Below are 22,695 nucleotides of genomic sequence, written 5' to 3' on the forward strand. Positions count from 1 at the left end.
GTCTCTCTTGCAAATGAGTCCTAGAGGCTCAGTGGGATTAACCTAATTAAAGGTTGAATGAAAAAATAAATACATTATAAAAATAATGCATATATATGTACAGTGTACATGGTACATCCACTATAAATACTTGGATAATGCAAGATAATAAAACACTAATTTCCATTGTGGTCCTATACACAAAAGGCAGGTCCAACCAAGGCAGGCAGGTAACAGCTTCTACCCTGAGGCTGTTAGACTCATGAATCTCTAACCAGAATAATCACTGTGAAAAAAAAAATCACATCATGTTGCTGCTGATCTGTTTCATGTTGCTGTGTTCATGCGTACTCATTTGCTCACACAAACTCATGTTCGTGCTGCTGTTCGGCGTATTGTTTTTATGCTACTAGTGCTTATTGTATTTGTAGTTAACATTTTTCTTAGTTCATAGATCTTATTATTTTTCTTTTACATTTTATACTTTTATTGGATGTAACTGGGACCCTGTGTACACAATTTTGTTCCACCTCATGTACCACATGTGATGAGAATGACAATAAAGAAGCTTGAATCCTTTAATCCTTGCACAAGACTTTTGTTTTCTAAACACACAAACTTGCCCTTATGAACAATAAAACACAATTTGATATTTATTGCTTAAAAACAAATAAATCATAAGAAATTTTGCTTTTACACCAGTATGTAAAAAAACAATGGAAGTGAAAACGTCAAATTTAAAGGCTTTTTTTAATGTCGCTTTTATTTCAAAATTACATTTTCATATAACAGCCAAAAACAGTTCATGAATATGTAACGCCTATGCCTTTTACCAATACATAAACACATTAGGTGGGCATTTTACATTGTAACAAAATCATTTTGGCATTTAAGGTTGATGTTCGAGTCAAAGTAAACAAAAAAATTAGCTACAGTTTTTAAAATTTATAGATGTGATGTTTTTAACCTCCTTATGTTGTAAAATACTTGAACGTTCAAGAGCTTTGACTATTGGTTAGACAAGTTTATATATACTATTAACTTACAATTTTGCAGTCTGCCAACATACATACATTGTTTGTCATTACACAAACAAATAAGGCACGTAGAGCCTGAAACATAATCTTATAGTCACAAACAATCAAGATTAACAGTCTTTGGTTTAATCTATTTTCTATTAAAAGCAGAAAGTTTGTTCATCTTTTCAAGAAATCTCTTTTGACTGGAGTCCAGGATGTGGATACCATTTTGTTTCAAATCGTATCCCACTGTCTGCAGCTGCTCCAGTCGCTCAGCAATGATCTGCACTCTGAAATCCAAAACTTTAGGCTTCTCCAGGATTTGCTTTATTGTTATGCCCCCATTTAGGAGGCAATCAAGTTTGGCGTTCAGTGTTGTTGGCCCAAAGTCAAGAACCTCTGGGTATTTGGTTATCATTTTTTTTATTTCATCATCATCACACCCAAGTAAAAACATTTTCTGCTCAAAGGTTTTAAGATTTCTCTTCAGATACTCACTAGAGAGGTCCAGGATGTATGCTCCCCGGCCTTCAAGAAGATCCAGAAGTGCAGAATCGCTCAACTTAAGAAAGTCTTTCAGTGTGTCGACGTTTGACTGGATTCTTTTATCACTCATGATGAGAACATAGATGTTTTTAGTTATTATAGTTTTAGCAAACTGCTGTGGATTTTTCCCACCAAGCTGTAAACAGATGTCTTCCAGAAGCTCTACTTTCTGCTTGTTCAGGGCAACGCTGTTGGAGAACGTCCGTGGTGCTTTGGTCATCAGCCGATGAAAGACTTTGGAGCTCAAACTCAAGGACATCAAAAAAGCTATATTCTTCTGCAGGTTCTCATTATCACTAGAGCGGAAGAAAGATTCAGGTGAGCGCTCCAGGATGCTGATGATTTCTGCATCTGTGCTGAAGACGTTCCGCCACAGCTGCCAGCGCTGCTCCAAGTGGTCTAATGAGCGAGTGATGGAGCGAGGAAAGCGAGACACAATGCTGGCAATGACTTTGCAGCTTGCACCTTTTTCTTTCAGAAACTGGGCAAGGACTTTCTCATTTGTGAAGAGTCTCCGAAACACCCCAGGCTGCCGCTGGTGTGCCGTCCTTATATCCACTCCCATGAGATTTAAGTTCTCAAGCAAAGATTCATTCTCTGGGTTTTGTGGCAGCTTTGGTCCATTAGCAGCACTGCAAAGCCTCCGTGAAAGGCAGGTTGATGTGAGCTGAAGGGAAACGAGCCTAAAGCTCTGCTGCAACACAAATGATTGGTGGAGGCCATGGAGAGCCCTCACTGCAGGAACTGCTGCCATGTTTACTGAAGAGGGTCACAAACCTAAGAAAGAAAGAAAAAAAAGTGTTATGACAAGAATTTAAATTTACTGTGGCGTAAATTATATATATATATATATATATATATATATATATATATATATATATATGGTACAACTGGTCTCATATAAATTGTTATGATTAGTGACAGTTGCCATATGAATAATGGTAATGTTGAACCATGAAGGAACATCATAAGTGTGTTAAATGTTGATAATCTCCTGTAACTGTGCACAGTAATGAATAGCTGCATTCATACTTGGGATTATGTCCTGGCAGAATTAAAGTATTATTATTTTTATTGCCTCCTTCATTGTTACAATACACATTATATAAAGGTTGAATTAATTATGTTTCTAATTAACTTTAAGATAATTCAAGTGGTGTTTTAATACAGACCATGGATGAATTTAAGTAATTCAAACTGCATAAGTATCCATCTACATGTGGGCAGCTTGTTAAATTGGATTTTCTCTATATATAACCATCTCTCTGTATAACTGGGTGTAACTGGGACCCTGTGTACATAATTTCGCTCCACCACATGTACCACATGAGGCGCAAATGACAATAAAGAAACTCTGACTCTCGATACATATGTATGCAAAAGTTCAATTGAATATTAAAAAATATATAATTTGTACCATTAAAATACATGTAACATAGTATGGGTAGGAAATTATAAATTGTACTTTCACATAGCTTCAACCTGCTGACAAATTCATGTTGAAATTCACTTTCTACTCTATTATTGTTTTTCTATTGAAATTTCAACAGTGGCTGATGATGTTGTCCCACCTTGAGTTAGGTGAAACAGGAACAGTAACAGCAATTTGTAAAGCCATGTCACGAGTTCATCTTATCTATAAATTTATTTGGCGTTTTACTTAACATCACAATAATTTTAGCTATTAACACTTTCTAATTAACCCTCTTATCAAAAAATATATTTAAACAAATCTTTGCACAGTAATTCAAATTACTTTAACCTGTTCTGGGTCACTCGCACGTACCTTGAACACGCAGCGCTTGAAACATGAACGTGCGGGAAATCTCGCGAGATTTAACCTTTGAGAAAACCGATAGCTATGAAGCTACCGCCATCTATCGTTGTGGAGGTAAAATTGTTTCTCGCCATTTTATTTTAACCAGCAGGTAGCAGCAAAGGCTAAAGACACTTTCAAAGCCAAAAGGTAAATCGATGGTCTGTGAAAAAAATCAATTACACCGGATTAATGCATTAATTTCTCAACTTCACTTGTTTGTTAGATTTTTTTTCCTTCAAAATAAATTGATTCATATGGTTTTGTTAAATATAGTTCCCATACATCACTTTTCCATTGCAGTGCCTTACGCGCTGTTCTTGGTCAAACATTTTGATGACAATATTTTTGTGAAATCTGACTTTAACACTGCTTTTATACCTTGTGAGTGTCAGTCTGAGGTGTTTGCATTTTGTTTGTAGAAACTTAATATTTTTCATAAAGCACATGCCCTCTATCACTTGAAATAGAGTTACATTTAAAATAAAACATGCTGCCACTTAATTTCACTTCAATTTTAAATTTCCTTTCAGCTTTTCCCTCTTCAGGGGTTGCCACAGCGAGTCATCCTCCTCCATTTCTCTGTCCTCACTCCAACTACCTCCATGTCCTCTCCAACTGCATCCATATATCTCAGCTGGTCTTTTTCTCTTTTTCCTGGCAGCTGCATTTCTAAACTTCTATCCTTCTACCAGTATACCCACTATCCCTCATCTAGTCTGGACATGTCCAAACCATCTCAGTATGGCCTCTTTAACTTTATCTCTCAGTTGTTCAACCTGTGCTGTACCTCTGATGAGCTCATCCCTAATCTTATCCATCCTTGTCACTCCTAAGAAGAACCTCAACATCTTCTTTTCTCCCACTTCCAGTTCTTTCTCCTGTCTTTTTGTCCATGTCTGTCTCCGGACCATACAACATAGCTGGTCTCGCCATCGTCTTGTAAACTTTTCTTTTGACCTTTGCTGCCACCCTTTTGTTGCAAACCACTCCTGAAACTTTTGTCCATCCACTCCATCCTCTCTTTTCACCTCTTTACCACACTCCCCATGTTCCTGGACAGTGGACCCCAAGTACTTGAAGTCCTGCACCTTTGTGACCTCTGCCCCTTGTACCTCACTGTTCCACTGGCCTCCCTCTCATTCACACACATGTACTCTGTCTTACTACGGCTGACTTTAATTACTCTTTTTTTAAGTGCATACCTCCACCTCTCCAAGTTCTCTTCCACCTGTTCCCTGTTCTCACCACAAATCACAATGTCATCTGCAAACATCATAGTCCACGAAGATTCCTGCCTGACCTCATCTGTTAGTCGGTCCATCACCAGGGCAAACAAGAAGGGGCTCAGAGCTGATCCTTGATGCACTCCCACCTCCACCTTGAAGCTATATGTCACTCCTACAGCACATCTCGCCAGTAACTTTTGTACCAGTCTAACATACTTGTCTTTATAAATGTGTTATTTTATAAGAATCCTTTAGCTGTACAATAATTCTAAGTATTGAACTCACATTTACAAGCATCAACAATTTGTTTCATCCACTGGTGTAGTCTACGTGATACGGAGTATATACCCACTAAAAAAGCTTGAGAATTTCAGTAACCAGTTAAAAGTGCCCAAAGATACATGACATATCATTAGGCACATGTCATTGATATGTTCTGTACTTACTACTTAATACTTGAACATGTTTTGTTTTGATACTGTTTTTTGTTTTGTTTTGATACTGTTTTATAAATTTATATAAATTCTCTAGCATGTTTTTAATACAAAGCCAGCTGTTGTACAAAGTTTGTTGTACATTTATTCAAATATAAGCATCAGAGAAATTTGGAAATGTTAAATATGCTTAAAATCAAAATAAATTAATGATTTCAGTGTGCTAACCGGTGTACTTTGGTTTTTAATTATAGTGTACCCAATACAAAAATGTAGACTACACCACTGGCTGTGATGTTCTTGTACAAAAGAGCATTTATCATTAAAGAAAACCTTTTGACCTGTTGCCTCTCATCACTGATGAGTCCCACCACTTGTGAATATTTTACCAGCACAGTGATATAAAACCTCATTATGCAGAACTTTCACTTTCCTGCTCTGATGTTGACATCACGAACACACTTAAGCTGGACGACTGTGTTTTTGCTCTGTTATTAACACACGGATATGTCTGTTTATACTCATAGTTCTAGTTGATTAGACTTGCTCAAAACATTTTTGTAACTGATAATTTTCTGTTTAATGTACAAGTAATCCTTATAAATCTATTTTTAACATGTTCAGTCTGCTGTAAAGTAAAACTGCAACTATTAGGACTTAATTTACATCAGTTCATAACTGCTTTTGATTCACCACATAACAGTATCTAACCTTAATACTGTAGGACACATATTTTGCCACGCTACTTTTCAACCACCAAAAACCTAAATAGGCATTCATTTATAAAACAACGAAACATGAAAATACTCACAAACATGTTAATTTAGTGTCTTTCCCCTGATAACGGTGATTGTGCTCTTTTAGATGAATGGGTATTTATGTTTCATATATTTACCTTTTTTTTTTAACAAGGAATATTTAAGTTTCTTCTTATATTTACAGCTTTGTGTAAAATATTTGGTAATCCATTTTGCTTGTTTCATTCTAAGCTTTTCTGAATATTCAGTCAATTTATATATTAGTTCCTGCCTGACTGTTTACACTGTTGAGCTTTTAATTTTACATGAACTGTTGTGGACTTCTCTGCAAAGTTGCTTGGGTAACTGGAGATGCATATCCTCCCTGTGTGGATTAATAATTCAGAAACTGACGAAACTTTCAGACGCTGGTAGAGTTTCTTACAGATGCTCTTGCACCAACAGTAGGTGTTCCCTGGTTGATGGAAAAAATGTCCAAAAGACGATGGGTGGAATTCAAGATCTGCCAGACCATAAGCTGTTCAGCGCCCGTCAGCCGAAGACGGAGAGCATCTTCTCCTGCTCACGCTGCTGCTGCCACTGGTATGTTTGTTAAACTGGGATTTAAAAAGCTGAATAAATAGGTTCAGTATGCAGTTGGTGTATTAGCAAAGGGTTAGGCTATGAAAGTCAAAAAGATTTTCATCTTTTAACTGGGTGTAAAATTTAGAATTAAAGTTTACTATTTCGTCAAATGTTGTTGTTAAAAACAAAACGAAGGAGTTAAGTAATAAAAAAAATACCAATGTTGTATAGAAGTACATCATTTTCACATATAATTTCTAAGCATTGCTCCAGCTGCATAATACTTTTTTAAGTTAAAAGCAAACATATTTAAGTATTTCAATTCTTTCCTAGGAGATATGACCTTATTACTAAAGTAAAAAGTAATTAAGAGGCATATAAATAAATTACTCATTGCACAGTCAGTCCAAATAAAAGTCAAACAGATCTCTTTTTCTTAAGAACAATCAATTTAAGTGATATTAATCACTTAGCACTTAACAGTGAGAACACTGAGCATCTTTCTCTTAATCTCATCATTCTTCTTTGAACCTGATGCTGGTCTCTCATATAACCTACAATTATAATCATCCATATCATCCTAAATTGTTCCTCTTTATGGATGAACGTGGCACTTTCGAACAACCAAAACATCTGACTGTAGCTAAAAGGCAAACATCGGGGCCATTTATTGGCTTGAACCCTTTTTGAAATGAGAATAGTTATTGTTAGAAAGGAAACTCGGCCGGGACAGCTTTGGCAACCTCTCCTCTTGTTACCATAGCAACTGGACCAACTAAACAGAATTTAGACGGCAGGTTTTACTGGCAAATTTACAAGATTATAGCTTTTAAATATGTTTATGCAATTAATAAAAGTCATATTTGGCACCTTGCATAACTGTACAATGATACCTGAGGTGATTTTGTTATGTCTGCGCTGTTATTTATGTTTATTACACTCAAACCAATAAAAATTACATAAGGGAAAATCAGAATAGAGCCATGTGGCTCATTTAGATTTCATACTGATTGAGCTCTAATCTACAGGGTTGTACTGGCACCAACAGGCGATCATGCACTGACAATGGAGCACATTTGATTGCCATTTAAATTTACCTGGTGTTTTACACCCAAATAAAATAGTTATCCAATAAATAGAGGTATTGTTCTAAATTAAATGAGCCAACAGGATATGAGCTTTTTATAATGAACTCCACCTTGATTTCATTAAAAAGCAGTCAATTGATCCTAAGTGACAAACATTTTTAGTGCACAATGTATAATTAAAAAAATCTGCATACAGCTTTAATCTTTTTGTGCTTAATTTAACAGAATTTCAGAAATATAAAACAGAACAGGATTGTAAAATGTACAAACTTGTGAAGCCACTCTGGTCCTATATTCAATACTTTTTTTAATCTCCCATAAGTTACAACTAAGTATTGATTTGACTGTTAATAAGTACTGTTTTTATTCCTTGCATAAAACATGAATTTGTTTAATTAGATTTGAAGTTGTAATTTTGGTAAACATAAATTTTATACAGATTATAATTTTGCTATTTTATTGTTAGTTTGAATCTTTTCATTTTACCAAACTGTAAAATGTGGAGAAAGGAAGAAAGTCTGATAAATAGTGTCCAAATTTCCATCTGAATTAAGTGGCAGTAACAATTAAAAAAAAGCTAGAAAAAAAAGAGGTAGAAAAATAAACAAACTAGGATATTGTTATGGAGAAAAAATATTTTAGGATGTGCTTTCTGAATGAGCTTAAAGAAAGGTAACTATTACAACTTTGATGAGAGACAAAGACAACCGTATGGCGAGTATTTGCTTTCTTTATTGGAGAATGTAAATTGAAAATGTAGGGGGGAAGCCATTAAATTTCTATATTACTTATGGAAAATGTGGTTTGGGCACATTATAAATCTTTAACTAGGTGAGTTCAAGGAAGTAGGAAAGGGTAACTACTAAAGAAAAATATAAGGAGATATTTGACAGATGCATTGAAAATACAGTCAGTTCAAGATTTTTTGCACTCTCAACGCATGTCCATGTTGCCTATCCAAAATAATGTGCCCAAAGAAGAGTTGGAAGAGTAAAACCGTGTTTCAATTTACGGTACATCAGGAACTAGCTTAAAATATGTCACAACAAATTAAGAAACAACATAATTTAGCGTCCCCCTATAATTTAAATGCACGTGAAGCAAATATTGCACTGTTTTATAGTCTTTTATGAATGAAAGTGTTAAGTAAAATTATTAAATTCATAATAAAAACTGCAAAATTTTGCATTATAAACTATAAATTTGATATTTTCGACAGCAAGTGAAGCAGCCGCCAGTTAACGGTCAGTGGGCGTGGCTTTGAATGCACCTACTGACGTCATCACTGTTGGGTCTCATGTTTACGTGGAAAACATGGCGGCGGACTACAATCAAGGAGATAGCTAGTGAATTCGAGCCGAGCCGTGCGACACATATTAGACTGTTAGCTTTGAGATTTTTGTCGGAGGTATTTCGTATGAAGACGTTTCCGTCTTGTTTCAGCCACGGACGCAGCCGGAATGGAAGACGAGGAGAGGCTAAAGAAGCTCGAGGCCGGCAAAGCTAAGGTATTGATTTTAACATTGCTCCCACTGGTTTAAAGTTGTAACCATTTGTTTTTGGGAGATTGTATTTTTTTTTTCCCTGTGGGTATGTCAGTCAGCTGTTTTAGGCCCCCCTCCCTCCTGTCTCCTCCACATTACCCCTCTCAGCTGTCATGCGCCCTGCTCCTGACAGCTGAGGAGGGTTAGCATTTCTGCTAACGCCTTTGTCATGCTGCATTTCTGACATTTCTCCTGAAAGCTTTATTACATTTCTTGAACTGCAGTGTAAGAGTATACAGGCAATGCTAACTTAAGCACCAAAAAGTCGAGCCTTACGTCGTTATTTAAGGTTCTGAAAGCCACCTGAAGTGACAGACAAGCTGGTGTAACAGGATTTACAAGGCATGTCCTCACACTAGCTAGAAAAGGCACTGCTTCACGTGCCAAACTTGTTTCATGGGCTTTGACAACAAGGACCAATGACAGATATGACAGGATAACGCTCATCTGTACAGGAGCTAATTTTAATAAAAATGGAATAGTTTGTAAAACTGTTAATTTATCACATTCCCCATACTGTCACTGGAATAAACAGCAGAGCAGCTCCTGTTGCAACTATGTTGTAGATTTCTACACCTAAACTAATCTCCTGCATCACTTCTGTCAATAAAAGTCCAGCACAGCTAAATCTGACACTCCTTAGAGCAGTGTAGGACAGGTAAATCTGTTCATATCAGCTTTATTATTGGGTACATCTCTACTACATAGACAAGAATATTGATAACAATAATACTACACCCTGAAAACAACATGCATCATAGGTGTGTCAGAGTGAAAATGGAAGTAATTGTTTCAAAACTGTGCCACAGCCTTGTTATTTTATGTAGTTTTGAACCAATGTGACCACAAAGTTTTTAGTTTTTGTCATTGTAGCACGGAGTTGATTTGTTAGCGAGTGATTCTCATGACATTTACACAACAGATGGGAAACAGAGGGCTGTCATTAAAATATTCTCATCTTGATGCTGCAGAGTAACCCTATAACATGAATACTTTTTTGTCATTGCAGATTGTATTGTGGATTCAGTCCTCTTGCTTTTAAAGTTAGATCGCAGAGGCCTTAAAATTGTGACCCTGGGTTAGGTATGACTGGTATTTTGATTATAAAGGCCCCTTGTTGGCTTGTTGGATACACAAGGCTGTCACCATGTCCTCACATGCGGTAAATAAATCCAGGGCATGGTTATTTTTGAAAAGTCAGATGAGACCTTGCAAGTTTGGACTGAATCTGAGCTGATAAATTTGAAGGCAATGCTTGTGTAAACTCATCATGACAATAATATTTAAGCAAGTTTTGTATATAAAATGAGACTGACCGATCTTTTGTCAAAATATATATTTCATTCATGTGGTAATAATGAGAGTGTGTGCTTTTTCTTAAAAAAAAAAAAAAAAAAAAAAAAACGGAAGCAAAATGCAGTGACGACAGGGTTTTTGTTTATGTTGGAGTGAAGAGTAAACTGTCAGTCATCTATTGTGCAGCGCCAGACAAGTGTTTGGAGTCACACCAGACATGAAGCAGAGTGAAAATCGTGGGCTGATGTTGCCCGACTATTGTTTGAAACCATGAGCAGCAGATGTAGCCTTTTATGTTTGCCTTCAAAATTGAGCATATTTGACAAGCAAGTTATTGTCAACAATGAATTCATTTGTTTCAGTTCTTGCTTAGATTTTAATTTATTTAGACTTCGCTCAAGATTTGTGTGAGATTTTCTGTTACCGGAAAAGAAACGGTGAGTTGTGGCCCCTTTTCCATTCTGGATCTGGCCAAACATCAGTAGTTAACAGTTTTGCTATAAAAAAACGATTATAAATGTAAAATAGCAATAAAGTAGGCTTTGTTGGGGTTCAGATGGCCTAAAATGTCAGTATCCCGGTCAGGTGCTCCTGCAGGTTTTGAGGACAGGTGATCTTCTTAACTTGAATAGTTAATCACTCAGCTGAAGGAGCTGTGTATTCTTCTGTGTTGTGAACAATCTGGAACAGATTACACAGCTCATTAATTGGCTTAATTGACCCTGAAAGGTTTTCCTTTCAGGCTGCAGTAGTTATTGCATGCTGCACTATCACAAAATTAGCATCCTTGACCATGCAGGTGACCAACCTGGACAGCGCGCAAGTCTCGAAACTTGGATGACTGAGTTTATTTTTTCCAAACAAGTGTTTTCGTTCGACACGTCTTTTGGTAAACAGCACATTACAGGAAAACTGAAAGAGGAGCAATTAGTTTTAAATGGATGTTACATTTGCACACGACAGAAAACAAAGTGATGCATTCATAGCATACCATTCATGAAACTGTGGGTTTAACTGTAAAAAAAAAATCAATCTTCCTTTTTAGGTTTAAGAAACAGATCTAAACACATTCTGTTTGAGTTGAATTTGTGGTTTTGTCAACATAAATATTACATAATTTCAGCAAGGAAACAAGTATGTGCTGGGTAAACTTGATAAAAACATGTATTTATCATTCTTTATTCAATCAACTCTTTATTTTTTTAAATGTAGTTTTTACATAAAGTATTTATCATTTAACAACCAATTAGTCTCCCTTTTATTAAACACACCAACTTTATTAAGTAAAGTCTGCTTTAAAATAAAAGTATTAATGAAGATCTATATTTTCATTTTCAATGTATTTTTAAAGTCAACAAAAATTACCTGAATGAACATTGCTCAGGAATGACAACTCCATAACTTATTTAAATTGTTTTTAGTCTTGAAACGTGAGAAAGCTGTTCTTCAGCTAGTTAAAATGCAGTCAGATTAATCTACTAAGCTCAGTTTGAAATAAAATTAGTAAAGTAATATATTTAGGACTTATTGTTTCAAGCCAGTTTAATGAAGAGTTTGTTTTCCTTCTTTCTCTGCTGGTGAAGCTGGATTGGTGCTCTGCATGGATCTCTTGTTTGGCTCATTTTAACATCAGCTTTATTCAAAAACATTTCTGTGTTGCGCTCTGTTTCTAGGACAATGAGGGTCTCTGTGATCGCAGATTTTGTGCAGGATTAAACACCTCCGTCACACTTGGGTGCATGACTTTGATTCTTCCCTAAATTTCTGCAGAACCGTACTTCTCTGTTCTTATCTCTTTTCCTCTGGTTGTGCTTTCTTTTGCAAGACACTGCAGGTCTTTGTGGTGTGTTTAAGTGCAGCTTTTTTGGTTTTTAGCGTAGATTTTTGTTCATAAGAACCCGTTTAGATTGACACATGTTGATTTTTGTTTAGAAGAGTGTTTTGTGAATTTTGACTTGGCTAGTTGCAATAAATGCTCATATTCTGTCATTATAATGTTCACAACACTGTGAGCCAGCTGTGAAAAATATAATGGCGTTGGGGTGCATGTGATAACCAGATTTATACGTATTTTTGCATTCAGTTTGTCAGATTTTTTTTGTGTGTGTGTGTGTGATCCTTTTTGTGTTAACATTGAGCAAACTGATATTCCAATATCAATATTTTTTATTATACTGTGCAGCTTGAGAGCAGAAACTGAGATTTATTATTACTTGGCAAAATGAGGGTTCATTTTTTAACTAGTTTACACTGTGTTAAATAACTTATCAAAGCTGTTGTTTAGTAGAGTTTTGGAATAATTTGAGGACATTTTATTTTGAACCCATATAGAAGAAATTAATTTAAAGTGTCTGTGGAGAGCATGTTTTTTGAATTTCCTTAACGTGACCTACAGAGCAGCTCCTCACACATCAAACAATTGAAATTACTCTAAAATGGACACGGAAAGGACCAAAGTAATGTCAGTATTTCTCTTCTCTATTAGTTTTGGTAGCCATAAGTTACCTGCTGACTTGGTGGGGAGCCAGGTGTGGTAGTGGTAGCTTTTGTTGTTGCCTTCGCTGTTAGAACGTGTGCAAAGAAGATTATTAGACCCTTGGGTGTTTATTAAGAAAACGCTGCTGATGCTCTCATCAGCAGATGATGTGAGGATTTTGCACTGCAAGAATCTATTCCTGTCTGTAATGCTCAGGGTCTTTTTTTGCAGTGTATGCCCCAAGAATACGTTAAGACAAAGAGCACCATAGATTGAATTTAATGTTATTACAAGATGCAATACCTTTTTAAACTCGAAACCTCCCTTTCTTGGTTTCTTTTTTAGTTTGAAATCTAATTTTGTTTGCCTAAAATTATCATTTGAATATAAACATTGTTGGTTGGTATGTTAACCAATAGCTGTAGTTGGTACATACAAAATGTATTTTCATATAAAATTACCACCGTGAAATGCATTTCTTTGACTAACTCAACAAACTGAATGCTTTGTAATCTGAAGCCTTTTTTAAGGCTCTTCAGGCTTCATCAATAATGCAACGAGCATGAGTGCTATTTTAGGTAATCAATACATCAATGTATGCAATCTCAAGCTAGACAGCTATTATCTGGGTTAAGTTGGAGGATCGCATCTTCCAAAAAGGATCAGAGCACATTTGATTAATTTTTTTCATGGTGGTAATCAGCCACTATTGGAGGCCAATATGCAAACAACCCTGCACAAATGCGTGTGTAGATGCTATCAGACAGCAGATGGTGATACACCTACGTAGTTTCTGTTTGCCCAGATGGTGATGCAGCTACGCAGGCTTCACTTCTCCATATGCTCAGCCAATGGCCCACTCTGCCCTGCCAAATAGGGCAGCTTGCAATGATAAGCAGCTCAGCAAAAGGCAAAACTCTGGGTGATTCCTCCTAGCAGGCCCGCTGCTGCTCATGTGTTACTCTGATTCTGCGTCAAAATAAAAGGTTATGACTGTTGCCATTGTGGCTGGTAAAATGCCTGTCCTGTAAGATTGTCACTAGTACTTCTTTTTCTTTCTGTGGTTTGAGATGTAGTAAGAGGCTCCTCTTGACATACAGATATGTTTGGACAAAGCTGGAGTCATGTGAGGAGGTGCGGAGGCTCAGATGAAGAGCTTCTGAGCTTTTGAATTGTAGGTGGGAACGTGACCACCTCCTCTGCTTTGTCGTGACAGCTTTTAATTTTTATTTTTATTTTTACTGTTGCACCAAAGACTGCATAAATGTTTTGGTAATTTAAGTTGGTGTATGACTTGTGTTTGCCAGGTTGTGAAAGTAATCTGACACTGGTCATATTCTCAGAGCTGCTTTGTAGACCATTTTCTGTGAACCCTAGGGATGGCTGAAAGTAAAAATACTAATAGATCAGCAGTTTCTGAAATCCTCAGCCTGTCAAGCGCTAACCATGCCATTTTCCAAGTTTTAAATACTCTCTTTCTTTCTTTCGATACTCTGTTTTCAACAAGTCATTTTCACCATGTTCAGATTCCTAAACAGATTGTGTTGCTGCTGTATGTTTGGCTGATTAGATATTTGTGTTAACAGGTGTATCTATCAAATAGCAGGTGAGTGTATATATTCACGAGATGCAAAGACATTTCACAGAATAACCAGAGGAGTCTCACCTGACCATGGGGTCAGACTGTCATTTGTTGGAAAGGTCCAGTTCTGAGATTGTTTCAAAACTTTGTCACACAACTTGAGAACATTTCAGAAAGTGAAATGGTGATGGTGCTGGATTTGTTCCTCATGTGTTCAATGTTTCTGAAAAAAGAATCAATTTAGTGGATGCAATGCAGCCAGTAATTGTGCTCTCTTCTGCATGATATCTCCTTTGTTCCTGTTCAATTCTCTAGGTGATTGCATGTTTGTGCAACGGTACACAAAGAATACCTGAATTTGGTTTTAGGATTGTGTTTGTAAGCTTGTGTCCCTTACTGTGGGGCGTACAGGAAGAAATGCCCATCCTTCTACATCCCAATATTATTATATTTTGTTATCTATAAAGATTGATTTTATTGGAAACCCTATTTGGATGTAAACGTGAAGGAGTGAATGAGAAACATATTGCCAATGGAGGGTGCAGTTTTGCACATTCGCTAATAGCGGAACAAATTTTTCGTTTAGTGGATTAGCGTTTCTACTAACTTTGGATATGTTTAGAAGAATTAGCTTCCACTAAGTTAGGTTTTACCAACTTTAAGTCCAACAAAATTCCCAAACTTGTTCCTGTCCGTTGTGGGCATGTTTCAAAGTCTGTCTGGCACGCTGTTGACTTACTACGTGTACATGTGACAAGACATTAAACTGGAAGGAGACGAAGACGTGCGACGCAAATTGAGTGGCAGTCGTCTAAGCGGTTAGCAGTTCAGCGTTGGCTTCTGCAATATTATTTTTATTTTTTTTTACCCGTTTAGCTTTAGCGAAACTAATTGTTTAATTAGCGGAGTATGGGTTATCGAAGCTAACTTTTTGGTTATCTGTGCCCACCACTGCATATTGCAAAACATTTTATTGAACCTGGACGAGGTTTAAAGTGTCATTAGCTACCCTTTTGCTCTGATTATAGTCACTTGCTACAGAAAGACAGATAAATCACTTTAGACTGTAGCAATTCTTGTGGCTTAAAATAGCCTTAAACTCCTCCAAGACCTGAAAAGGTAAACAAAATCTAAATTAAATTACCATAAGGTAGAATGTTTTTCCGAATCATCTGTTGACGCGGTCAATTTTAATTGGATTTAGCTACATTTAACCATCTGGTCCTTGAAGAAACACACAAAAGCACTTGTGGTACACCTGTCTGTTAAGGTGCGCAGTCATCTTGGATGTCTGTCATACGGTACAGGGACATTTAGCAGACAGGAGATGGGCATTAGTATGGTATCCTTGGCAACAGCATATCTAAAAACGGTCTGCAGCAGACGGTCCATGCAGCCACCTGTGGCCCTTCTGTCAGCGCCACTCAGGTGACTCTCCTACTAATTTGTTGATGTCCAGGTATAATGGGTGCCAGGTGTACTAACCTTACAGGCTGATGAATTAGTATGATCGTTTCCAGGATGATGATCAAGTAGAAAGTAGCTTGTAAAAACAAACAAAAAAAAAGCTTGAGTCTAAAGCGGTGCGGAAACAGAAATAGTCAGTACAAAGAATGCATCATACACATTGATCTGCTAGATTATGAAAAAAACAAAAATGGTGATTGGTTGTGGTTTGGCTCATTCTTACTTAGGCTGCTTTTACTGACGGCTTGTTAAGAATTCAGTTCGAAGTGTAAAAACATCCACATGTTCCTTTCAAATTAACATTTTATACCCAATAAATAAAATGTGTAAAGCTCTGATGTATAAAAATTAAGCCTTATTATTTTCACAAGTAAATGCATAGTTTTTCTTTTAATCGTGAGCACAAATTTGGGGGCTCTCATTATTGCACTGAAAAAGAAGCATGATGTCAAGTGCAACAACACTTTGCTGATGTGTTTACCTTTTAAATCATCTTATGCTAAGGTGTGGCCAGTTTGAACATCTATAAAAGAAGGCAAAAATAGTTTGAATTGATTAGTCCATTAATCCATCAATCAACCCACTAATCACAGCACAGTGCTATTGGATGGAGTAAAAAGAAGCCAAATCTGAAGCGAAAGCAGCTCATTTAACTGAACCGACCGAAGTAGATGTTGTCAACTTTTCACACATGTTCAAATTGAATCGCCGAATCTTAAAAATCTGCCATTTAAAAAAGCATGACCGTCTGTTTTAACAGTTAATAGACACACTGTAAATTGAAAAGCAATCCCTTTAGGCAGGATTAGCACCTGTCACAGTAAGAAGCAGGTGTTGGGTCTTATGGCTACAGGGAGGGACGACTCATTCCTAACGGGCACAACTCCTATTTGGGGCATAAAATGTTTCGCTTGACTATCACTAAGCTGTGTCATTTCAGAGTAAGTATCAGTTTGTTTCTTCTTTGGTAGCAATTTTAAGAGGGATCCCTGCATAAGGCTTGAAGCAGATGAATCTTGACTAATGGGTCACACACACAAAAATATGTGAATGGGTTCTGCAGTTGGAAAACCAGAAGTTAACGGACTGACTGCTCCTGTTAGATCTTTTAAACGGTCACTTTTATTTGCAGAAAGTGTGTTCTTTTAGGCTTAGCTGTAACAATGCCTGTTCAACATCTTCTCTCTCCAGCTTGCTGAGTACCGCCAGAGAAAAGCTTATGCGGACTCCCAGAAGAAACAGAAAAAGAAGAAGAAAAAGAAGCCGACTGAGGACTCTGAGGGCGATTCGCAGGAAAGAGTGGAGGTCGAGCCGCCTCAGTCTGTGGGAGGAGAGGAGGTCTCAGGTGGAGGACAAGATGAATCACAAGGAGGAAACGGAGAACCGCCCACCACAGAGTTTACCTTCACCAAGACGCTGAAGAGCGGAGAAACTGTCAGGCATAACCAGACTTATAAGATCGAGGTAAACACATTTGACTCGTACATTACTCACATTTTCTTTATTAGCCTTATCAGGGCCAAATATTATTATGACACTGCTGCACACTATTTATTGAACACTACAGTTCAATTTCCTTAAATGAATGAGAGATTTTGACCATATTTTGAAAATGGGCAACAAACACTAAAATTTTCTCTTTACAAAAGTTGTATTTGAACAAGTCTCCCATGTTGAGCGTCAACAATGTGCGTGAACTGCTGCAACAAACGTCATGAAGTAATCCAATATTTGATATTCCTTAAAGGAATGCGTATTGCCCACTGCCTTTCATAACAGAGTTTTAAACTAAGATCATCTTATGACGAGATGGGACCAAGCAGTTGTGTTTTGGTCAATGCTTGATACCCATTATAAGTAACTGGTCTGAGTATTAGAAATTAATAACAAGTTTTCGTATCAAAAGAAACCGTATGCAGCCTAGAAAGTACGCAGATAAGGACAGAATAAAGCACAACCAGGAAAAGCTAAAATCCTATTTAAAAAAACAAACTTTTCTTATGTTACATCTAACTTTATTACAAATGCATATCTGTTAGAAGCCCTGATGTTTTCTCAAATAAAAACAAGAACATAAACATACAATACAAACGTCTGTCCATCTGCAAAACATTTTTATGGTTTATTTGTAGAAAAGATGCCATTTAGTTTTATTTTATTGATTTCTAACAAAAATCATTTCATCCACTTGCATTATTTTAGAAGAAATTCAGTATAAAACTGTTTTTTTTTTTTATATGCAGACCTGAGGGCTCTTGTACATTTTGTCCCATCGCCTCAATCTCTTTTGCATGACCATGTGCTGCCGCTCTTTTTCCCTGAACCCATCATGGACTCGCATCAACAACAAAAAAAAAATTACCTGGTTGTCATGGAGACAGACAATTGCTTTTAAACAGGTTTGGATGTGTCGGTCTGTGTGACCAGTTTCTACGGCCTTGCAAAGCATTTCAGAAGACTTAAGGTTGGCTGAATGTATCATTATGTTTCCTGGTACATAACATTTTTATTTTTTATTTTATTACCTTGAGAGGCCCCGATGTCCACTCCGTTATGAAGCACTTGGGGACAAACAGTAATTTACTGCTCAATGAATGGAAGCTGCTGAGCATCTCTAACCAAACAAACTTACTTGCTTTAAGTCGCTAAACCATACAGAATGGTTTGTTATGATTTGTTTGAAGGTGACGGTACAATTCCTTTTGTTTCAATATTCGTCTTGCTAAACTTTGTCGTTTATTCAGATTAAATTTGTCACGAGGCCTCAGCCTACGGTGATGCTGCTTGACGAGAAACACAACAGCATCAGAGTTTTTAAAAATTAAAACAATTAATCAAAAATACTTAACGTTAGAGATGCACGATATTGGATTTTTGGCCGATATTTGATATGTTAAAACGTATTTGGCCGATAACCGATATCAATACAGATTTTTATTTATTTATTTATTTATTTCCCTAGACCTACTTACAGAGACAAAATATCTTTTTCTGCTGTAGAATTAAAATACTACATTATTCTGCATGGTCTGTCAATTTGGCCTGCCACCAAATGCAGATGCCAAAAAGGGGGCTGAAAATGATGTAACACTTCAACTTGGATTATGTTTAATGTCAAACTTATTCATGGCATTTACTCTCTCTACCACAATGACAACACTCGGAACAGTGCAAATTTGTAAATTTTCACAAATCTAAACTCAACGGCACACGTGATGTCATAACGTGCTGGCGTTTCAGGCATCCTTGTCACTGGGTTGTCGTACAAAAAACAGCACCTTTCATATCGGTGAGTGATTCTGATGGAATGGCCGATGCCCAATATTTATCTTTATTGCTAATATTGGCCGATACCATTCCGATAATATCATGCATCCCTACTTAACGTCAGTTATGTCTCTTAAGCTGTTTTCACACAGTGTCCCAAAAGGCTGCGTGTATGATCCAGAAGGCACAAAATTCTTCAACTTTCACTCCAGGCAAATAATATGTCCAGAAAACAGTGAGACAATTAATGTTCAGTCAGGTCATCTGGACGGTTTCTTTTTTTTCTGATACATTTCATCCTTCATCCGAAGGACATCTTCAATCTGAGGAGCCACCAACAAAATGAGTCCCACCACAAACAGCACATTCCCATAGGGTGGGGGGGGGGGGGGGATGTTTGCTGGTGATACGTTGACCTCCGGGGTTGTTTTTTTTTCACTATGGGTGTGCTGTTTGTGGTGGGACTCAGTTTGTTGGTGACTCCTCAGTTTGAAGAAGTCCTTTGGATAAAGGATGAAACGTCTCAGCAAAAAAAAAAAAAAGAAACCGTCCAGATGACCTGACTGAACATTGTTGGATTATTACCTGGATTATTGAGCATGAACTTTGGTGAGTGAGACAAATAATTTACAAATATACTGTACGCAAATATACTATGTAGCTTGTGCACTTGTAAAAGCATCAGCATCATTCAAGGATTCAAGGTTTTTTATTTGTCATACACACCACATGTGGTACATGTGGTGGAACAACATTGTGTACACAGATCCCAGTTACATCGAACTCAAGTATTACAATGTAAAAGAAAAGCAGTAATAAGTTAATGTAATAAGTAATATTAACTAAAAATACACTAAGCACTAGTAGCATAAAAAAACAAAATGCTGAACAGCAACACTTGACCTGTGACCATCATGCTGACCTTTGCTAGCTTGTAAATACTAAAATAACCTAATTTGCCATAAATATTTATCTAATGTTTATAAGTTTAAAAACTGATTCATACGGTCAGTTATCTTTGTAGTAATAGTCATTTCTTATTTTTGTGTTGCAGCCAGACAGCGAAGTTTCCACCACGGCTGAAGATTGTTCCTCAGAGGTGAGTCAACACATCTCAAAATCAAAATGGTCTTTTTGTGAAGTAAACTTCCTGTTGTTGTCTTTTTTTTTTACTCTGTTTATTATAGAATCAATCTATACGACTACTTGGGTACCAGTGTTATTGGAGATTTATGGCCATAAATAGGCTTAAATTTTAGTACAAAAAAGAAAAGAAAAAGTAAAATGTAATAACTGACAGTTTCTTTTCTCTGTACAGATTGAATTAAACCTATTCATCAGTGAAATATTAACACATATATATAGCTTGTAGTTTTAGTGTTTTAGTAAGAGAAAATCATAAATTTCACCAACCGGACTCACTTTTTGGTGCACAAAGATGCTTCAAGGTCATTTATTTCTCTGGCACTTCCCAGTTATTTGTTTTTTACTCAGAACGTTGTGAATTAACAGGTTAATGGGTGCCATGATGAGATGACAGAAAGCCTAATGATGTCTTCAAAGGAGTTTATCTGGGTACAGTAATCTAATCCAGCAGCTCTCCTGACTCTGCTTTGCTAACAAACATACTGGCTGATTACCGGTAGTTCTTCTGCATAACTTCCACTAACCACATCTGTTTTAGGCTGGTCTTACACAACTGTATGCTTTCATATTTATTCAAAAATCTGTTCTGTGTGGAAAAGACAGTGTTATTGCCTTTTATAAAACGACCAGTGTTAAAATGACCTAAAAGTTTGGGACAGAACGGTGCTTTTTGACATTGTAGAAGTGTAAATTATCTGTGAAAGCTGCAGGAGAGCAGACAGAATGAGGAGGGCAGTGACAAAATGTTACAAAAGAACTTGTTTTCCTTAAATTTATTACAAATGGAGACGACAGTACTGCTGAGACGGATAGAAACTGAACTCAAATACATATTTGGAGCACATTAAATATTATTTTAGTTCTATAATTAAGTCAAAGATTAGGTATGAAGCTAAAGATAGAACTGTTTCAGTGCTAAATGTTTTTCTGAGTTTTGGCAGGAAAAAATCAACACAGCAAATTATCTGACAACGAAAGCTTGCTGTGATCATTTGAAGTTTCTTTTAATTTATGCATTTATTTTAGACAAAAATAATTTATTTGATGGAAGAAAAAAACTTTCAACTGCTCATCTTAATTTCTTTTTTAAGATTTAATTGGATTTTTTTAAACCAAAAACTTTTAAAAGCTGTTTGAACATAATTTCCCCTTTTTTTAATTTTCAAATCTACTTCCAGTGAAGATAAAGTTTTAAACCTTGTGGTATTAATATTTTACATCAACTACTGTATATTATAAACTCAATCAGCCTTTCTGTTTTGAATCTGCAGAGCTCCTTCAGCAAAGCAGAGGTTGGCGCTTTTCTGATGTTGTTGAACTTGAAAGTAACAAAAAAATAATAAATGACAATTCAAATACCAGTACATCCACTTTTCATGTAATTTGCACAACATTTCTGTTTTGGTTAAAACAGTCTTTTTCAAATTTGTGCCACAAAAACTAAACTTAAGGAACACGTAACAGGTTTTAAGCCCTCAACTATAGTTGGACTTTGCATCCTCTGGGCATTATTATAAGGCCTGCTTTAAATTCTGTTAATTGGTGAAAGACCATGTTAGGAAATAATACATCAAAATGTCTCCTTTATTAATATTTTATCATAGTTTTATTGTTAATATGTTATTTTGCTTCCCAATATGTACTTTGTTAAACAACTGTCTGCAGCATATCTACAACTATTCTGTTTTTTTTTTGTTTTTTTTTAACAATTTTAATTATTTTCTAGCCATTATCTACTTATAAGCTTCTGTCTTAAAGCAAATTAACGTTTATTGCTTTCTGTTTCTTTGGACTTCTCAAACTAGTCTTTTGTTCTTTGGTGATTAGATTTGTTTTCATTGCTTATCTGAATCTTGTAAAATTTTTGTTAGCTCTGACTTGTATTTTCCTGCTCAGGAGGAGGTGGACACCCTGCAGCAGATCACAAAGGGGCATACAGAACAAGATATGGAGGATGCACTATCAACTAGGACCCAAACTGTGGAGGAGCTGAATCAAGACCTTGAGGAAATTGGGCCTGACTTTGGCACAGAAACGGTACAGCAGGTAAATGCTTTACTTCGATATGCCATTCTTCATGGGGTTACATGTCCTGTTGTACGTCATGATTAGATACAATATAAATCGTGAGGTATATTTTGAATGAATGAATACATTTTGAATTGGAAATCAGCTAAATATTGTTTGACTGAAAAATGTTGCAATAAAGTTTGAAACATTGAAAACCAAATATTAGTGAATGAGACAGGGCTCAAGACTTTTGCACAGCATTGTACTTATTTACATGACTGGACAGTGACAAAATAAGTGTGGGATTGTTTTGTATTTGTAACTTCTACTGCGTACAGGGACCTTTCATTTTTATTCTCACAGCTAAACCTTTTTTAATCCTTTTCTAACCCTGTACGAAATGTCCCAAAAATGCTCTTTTCTCACAGTTCTATCTCAGCAAGCTGTTTGTTGTGGAGGTAATTGTACTGAAAT

At 36.4% G+C, this 22,695-nt stretch overlaps 2 protein-coding genes across 2 annotated transcripts in view; one reads left to right on the top strand and one right to left on the bottom strand.

Annotated features, from left to right (window-relative positions):
• Positions 1-710: 710 nt before the first annotated feature.
• LOC119425919 (transcription termination factor 1, mitochondrial) lies at positions 711-3,363 on the bottom strand. The gene is made up of 2 exons (XM_037693477.1): positions 3,331-3,363; positions 711-2,321 (listed from the first exon to the last, which is right to left on the bottom strand). Exon 2 carries the CDS (start codon positions 2,296-2,298, stop codon positions 1,147-1,149), a length of 1,152 nt encoding a protein of 383 aa, XP_037549405.1. The 5' UTR covers positions 2,299-2,321; positions 3,331-3,363; the 3' UTR covers positions 711-1,146.
• Positions 3,364-8,720: 5,357 nt separating this feature from the next.
• akap9 (A kinase (PRKA) anchor protein 9) overlaps positions 8,721-22,695 on the top strand; it is a 67,068-nt gene continuing 53,093 nt past the window's right edge. Inside the window, exons 1-5 of the mRNA XM_037692763.1 lie at positions 8,721-8,941; positions 16,990-17,262; positions 20,120-20,164; positions 20,578-20,640; positions 22,108-22,257. Of these exons, the coding sequence (XP_037548691.1) occupies positions 8,894-8,941; positions 16,990-17,262; positions 20,120-20,164; positions 20,578-20,640; positions 22,108-22,257 (579 nt within the window). The 5' untranslated portion in view covers positions 8,721-8,893. The remainder of the gene's footprint in view (positions 8,942-16,989; positions 17,263-20,119; positions 20,165-20,577; positions 20,641-22,107; positions 22,258-22,695) is intronic.

Source organism: Nematolebias whitei, chromosome 19 (assembly GCF_014905685.2).
Source record: "Nematolebias whitei isolate Nwh7 chromosome 19, NemWhi1, whole genome shotgun sequence".
Lineage (NCBI taxonomy): Eukaryota > Metazoa > Chordata > Actinopteri > Cyprinodontiformes > Rivulidae > Nematolebias > Nematolebias whitei.

Excerpts from the sequence above, each read along its gene's own strand:
- LOC119425919 (XM_037693477.1), bottom strand. The coding sequence starts at position 2,298 with ATGGCAGCAGTTCCTGCAGTGAGGGCTCTCCATGGCCTCCACCAATCA.